This window comes from Tenrec ecaudatus, assembly GCF_050624435.1.
Source record: "Tenrec ecaudatus isolate mTenEca1 chromosome 2 unlocalized genomic scaffold, mTenEca1.hap1 SUPER_2_unloc_11, whole genome shotgun sequence".
Taxonomy (NCBI): domain Eukaryota; kingdom Metazoa; phylum Chordata; class Mammalia; order Afrosoricida; family Tenrecidae; genus Tenrec; species Tenrec ecaudatus.
In genome coordinates this window covers 1029766-1035441 of record NW_027457571.1, presented here as the reverse complement: position 1 = coordinate 1035441, position 5676 = coordinate 1029766, and the positions used below count along the sequence as shown (strand labels likewise).

The window sequence follows — 5676 nt, the reverse complement described above, 5'->3', positions numbered from 1 at the left end:
CCCTTTCCACCCCTTCCTCCCTCCACCCTCCCAGTATTGCCGCTCGTAGCACTGGTCCTGAAGGTATCATCCACCCTGGATTCCCTGTGTTTCCAGTACCGAACTGTACCAGTGTACATCCTTTTGTCTAGCCAGATTTGTAAGGTAGAATTGGGATCAGGATAGTTGCGGGGTAGAAAGCATTTAGGAACTAGAAGGAAGTTGTATGTTTCATTTTTGCTACATTGAAACCTAACTGGCTCATCTCATTCCTGCGGCCCTTCTGTAAGGGAATCTCCAATTGCCTGCAGATGGACTTTGGGTCGCCACTACGCACAGCACAGCCCCTTATTCACAATGATATGATTGTTTGTTCTGAGGATACCTGATACCTGATCCCTTTGACACCTCAGGACCACACAGGCTGGTGTGCTCCTTCCATGTAGGCTTTGTTGCTTCTGAGCTAGATGGCCACTTTTTTACCTTCAAGCCTTTAAGACCCCAGACCCTATATCTTTTGATAATCAGGCACCCTCAGCTTTCTTCACCACATTTGCTTATGCACCAACTTTGTCTTTGGCGATTATGCCAGGAAGGTGAGCATCATGAAATGCCAGTTTAATAGAACAAAATACTCTTGCATTGAGGGGGAACTTGAGTGGAGCCCCAATGGAATGAAAGATTTCTTATCCAACTGGGCATACTCAGGAATCTTGACTCCTCCTTCAAGATCCTGACTTCATTTTGTTTTCAATTTATTAGGTCTGATCTCGGCCCAACATTTTTGTATCTTCACTTCCACTTAGTTCATGGTTAATTGAGTTTATTTTTTAATGAGGAGGGTGCCATTTTATCACCTGGGGTTTCTCCAACCTAAACTTTCAAAATATTAAGGTCCAGTCTCCTGAAGGACAAATCACAGATCTTTTTTATTCAGGGAGTTTCCTGATATTTGTATATTTTTCATTGAGTCATTTTATGTTCTGGTGAATGCCAGGTATAGGTTTTTGTGTATGTGTGTAATTTATTGACATTTGCTCATTTCTCTTAGTTCAAAAATATCAGGATAAGAAGTTTATTTATCTGAGATAAAAGACATACGTTTAAATACATATTTTTGATGAGGAAATTCTCCACTCAGAACTCTTTTCAAATGATTGAATTTCAGGGGAAAACATGGCTGCCTGAAAGACTCTTTTAGCAAACTCAACCAATCTCAGTCAGAATATAACTATAATGTATATTATTTTTATTCTCTTTTTAAAAAACTTTAATCTCCCACCCCGCCCAGATAACCCAGAACTTCATATAACAGCAAGTCCTTCAACTTGGCAACTAACCAGTGCTGCCATTTACCTCTTAATGACCTCCCCCTGATTAGAAGCGCCCCTTCCCCACCACTAAAACCTCAAGCCTCCATTCCTACTGGACCTCCATTTCCTTTCTGGGACCCCTGCATTGATGATGGCTATTTGGTGTGACACAGAAACCCAATGCCTCTCCACTATGTCCCATGTGACACTGACGCTTAAAGCTGCTAAACAGAGTGTCGCCCCCCCCAAAAAAAGGGGGTCACTTTCTTATAAACACAGTAACATTGATCTGTTGCGCTCTTCATGTACTATATAGGGAATTGATATGTTAATCTTTTAGATTACTTACTAGATATACTCTATCTATACCACCTTCACCACTACCTCAAGACACACCCCTCATTTTCTCAGTGACACCCTTTCACATAAACAATCAAGTACTAGAATACCTCTTGAAATTCCCTTTTCTAATTTATAAAAAAAACATTATACTTAGTCAGAAGACCACTTATGATTATAACATCGCTTAAACCCTACCCTTGTGCTAATATATCCTATTCTCTGTACCTACTCATCTATTAAGATTTCTTCATCTCCGCTCAACAATATTTAGTTATCTGTTATTCTCCTCTAACTCAAAGATCCAGCACCACATGACCTCAACACAGCCCTCAACCCTGCATACTACCTATATTTGAAGTAATATGCCACAACAATAATAAACTTCCATACTTAAGTAGCTTTATAATATATATATATATATATATATGTATGTATGTATGTATATGCACCACATCTGGTATTTATATCTCTGGTTGTTGTCCTACAGTTGGCATGAGTGTATTCCTATGTCTATTCAGAATCTGTGAAGATTTTCTCTACTCAGTAGAAATGGGTATCCAGAGAGGATGTACTGGTTACCCTCTTTATATTTCCCATATCACCATGTTTGAAGCTTAGCTTTGCATATCTTTCCCACCAGTGATGCCTTATTGTTGTGTCACTGGTTGCACAGTGCATCTCAGTGCTTGGGCAGCTATATCATGATGCTTCTTTGGTAACCCCAGTGGAGTAGGGAATTTAGCCCTAGTGGTGCTTTGACAGAAACGTTTGATAGCTAAGGACATGGTCTGTGTGCTACTCCTACCAGTTACTTCACTGGGAAGGACAATGATATGTTTACAGCCTGAGAAACCATGAAAGGGGCAGCTACCTAGGGTGCTGAATGAACTCCATGAGAGGGGTCTGTGTGGGGTCGTATCAACAGTTATACTCTGGGCTCCAAACAGAAAGACAGCGCTTGAACACAGGTCTGCTTTGCATTGTTTGAATGACATTCCAGAGCACATTCACCATGCCTTACTCACCATAATCAGGGTGTCATAATTCTGAGGTCTTGTTCACCCTCTATCTTTTTGCCTTCACTGCCTTTGCAGTTGGTCTCTGGCATGCTTTCCCTGATGCAAATCTCATTTCCCTGAGGTGCGTCTTCTCTGTGTCAGCTTGGTCAGGCCGTGATACTCAGTAGATTGGCAATCATGCTACCTTGTAAATTTGAAGCCCTTGTTGTGTGAAGGCTTATTTGTTGGTCTGTGATCCCAAATTACTCTAGCAAAGAAGATGAGACTGCTACCATTGAGATTTAGCGCATTGGAAGTCCTAGAGAAGAGATCTTCTCAGTCGTACATGGGAGATGTGAGTGAATATAGAGCCAATAGAAGGGTGTTAATTTTTCTTATATATTATGGATATTGTCTTCCATTTGTATAAGTTCACCAGGGTGAGCTTATGTGATAAACCATGTCACAAATGTAGGTTGGAATACCAACCCTTTATCCAGTAAAGGACTAACACCTCTGGTTGGATGTCACCCTGATGGATGCCCTGCACGGTCTTTTATTTTATCTGTTAGCTAGGACATGTGTTAGTAAGCTTGTATGCACTTTCTCAAAGTACACAAGGAATGAGGGAGCAGAATAAGCACTAAGTTCTCATAACAAATGGCCTTACCCGGAAACTCAAGGTGTTGGTCCTTGAGAATGATTTGTCTTCACTTTCGGCAGTCCATGGTGCTGTCAATGTTTTCTGCCATTACTATATTCTAACACTTTGATTCTTCTTCAGTCTTCCTTTCTATGCACTGAAGAATGTATAACTTTCACATTCCTTGGTCACAGGAAATTGAAAATACTGTTTGCACACTTCTTTAATTTCCTTTTCTCAATTGTGTTTTAAATATATTACATGCCCTAAATCAATGACACTACAAGCAGAAGAATCATATGCTCCAAGGGGATGATTGATAAAGTTATCTGCATTAAAGTAAAAAAAAATCTGGAAGGTGAGAAGAGGTGAATAGAAAACACAGAGTTAGGGGTGGATGTGGGGGTCACACTTAACCCTAGCTCAATCTAAGAACAATTAGTTCTTATGAAATTGCCCTGATCAGTATGTGCCCTTTTGAAGGAACCACAGGTGTGGGTGCTACAGCAAAGTGTGGTGAAGAAATGAGATGGTATCTTGCTCTCAGAAAGAATGGTGTCTGGGGTCTTAAGCTTTGTTTTTAAACAAGCAGTCATCTCAGTGTAACGTCAACTAAGTCCACATGGAGAAGAACACCAACATGCTGATCAAAGGATTGCCAATAGTCACATTCAAATCTAAGGAGAGAATTGTATCAGAGTTTAATTTTTTAACTCTGATTTTGAGAAGGCTGTGGATAACATTTGAAGGCCAAATACATTTGCGGGTTCTACACAAGGAATAAGCTTCTGGTGATTTCTCTCTGACCATAAATAAGGGATGGGAATAACCTGGTTATCAGACAGAGTATTAGAGAGATGATTATAGCAGATTGAAATAAAAAATCTGACTTGAAAGTTAAAAACTTGTTATTTGATCTCCCTATTGATACACTTTCACCTTAATCTTGTTTTTTAATACTTTCTGGTTTTGGTTTCCAAATTGAGTTTATTTCTTTACTGTTGTTGTTATTGTTGGCAGCCTTCTGAGTCTGTTATGGATCTTTCTATACATATTTGGTATGTAGAACCCAGTGTGGGTGACTCTATAGAAACTATAGCTACATTAAGGGTTCCTGGTGGGAGATAATGAGGAGTTGCTATCAAGAAATTTAAGCAAAAACAAACAAACAAAAAAGAAATATAAGCCAAAAGAAAATGTTTGAAACTGATAGTCATTTGCATGACAAGATACAACTATTGAATGATGTGATATCTGGATTAGTTCTCAAAATGGTTTGAGGAAAAAGAAAGAATCAGAAAATTCCAAGGCTTCTGCAGGCATACTTTAAAATCCTCAAGGTAACATCTTTGCTTTTCAACACTTTTTTTTTTGTTGCATTTCCAACTCTTTATTTTAGTTTTGTTTAAATGCATTTTATTTTTAGACAACCTACACGACATTTTGTGTGTTTTTTTCTTTAAAAAAAAGCCTCTGCTCCAAAAAATCAAGGTCACCGCTCCAAGTCAAGGTCACAAGTCGACGCAGAGCTCATGATGGCATCAGTTCCGTTTGTCTCGGTCCTGGTGTCGTGTGGGCGGACCGCAGACAGCTAGGAGGAGGGGCGGTCGGGCGGTCGGTCGTGCGTTGCCCACTGTCAGCACTTCTCCATCTCTAAGCTGTCCTTGAAGAAGATCATGTACGGGGTCCCGCCGCCCTCGCGGTAGTCCAGCAGGGCCACCATGCCGTCGGGAATCGTGTTCTCGCCCTGAAAGAACTGGTACTTCTTGAAATTGGCGAGGATGTGCTTGATCTGCTCGGCAGCCCCGGTCATAAAGGGCTTCATGCGTTCCGGCTTCCGCTCCTCCAGCTTGCCTTTGAGGGATTTCATGTAGTCCTTGATGTACCTCTTGTAGGCCTCCTTGGTGAAGCTGGTCTCCTGCAAGTGATGGTTCATGACGATGTCCACGTCGGTGACCACCTTGTGCTCGGGCCCGTCGCCCTCGGGGCCTTCGGCGGACGCGTTGCCGCCGATGAGCGCGTCATAGATGTGGCCTTGGGCCCTGCGGACCATGGTACCCTCCACTTCCAGACACAGCCCGCCCGTGATCTCCCAGATCTTGTACACGTCAGAGAACAGCTCATCTCGGCTGATGAGGTCCCGGTAGATGATCATGACGGTGGCGAGAGGGCGGTGGCTGCGCTGGCTTCGGGCAGCTCGGAGCTCCAAGAGGACAGCGCTGAAGGGAGCGAAAGTTACAGTTGGCGCTGGGGGTGGGGCGGCCGGCGCAAGGGGAGGGGCATCTGGCAGAAGGGGCGGGGTGCTTTTCAACACTTTCAAGATGTCTTTTGAAGCAGATTTATCTACTGTCATGGTTCACTTGATCTCTTGACTTCTGCTTCCATGGGCACTTATTGTGCA

General features: G+C 42.3%; 1 protein-coding gene across 1 annotated transcript; it reads right to left on the bottom strand.

Moving 5' to 3' along the window:
- Positions 1–4911: 4911 nt before the first annotated feature.
- LOC142435838 (translationally-controlled tumor protein-like) lies at positions 4912–5430 on the bottom strand. Its single transcript, XM_075539928.1, has one exon. It carries the CDS (start codon positions 5428–5430, stop codon positions 4912–4914), a length of 519 nt encoding a protein of 172 aa, XP_075396043.1.
- Positions 5431–5676: the final 246 nt, after the last annotated feature.

Coding starts and splice junctions, on each gene's coding strand:
- LOC142435838 (XM_075539928.1), bottom strand. CDS start 5,430: ATGATCATCTACCGGGACCTCATCAGCCGAGATGAGCTGTTCTCTGAC.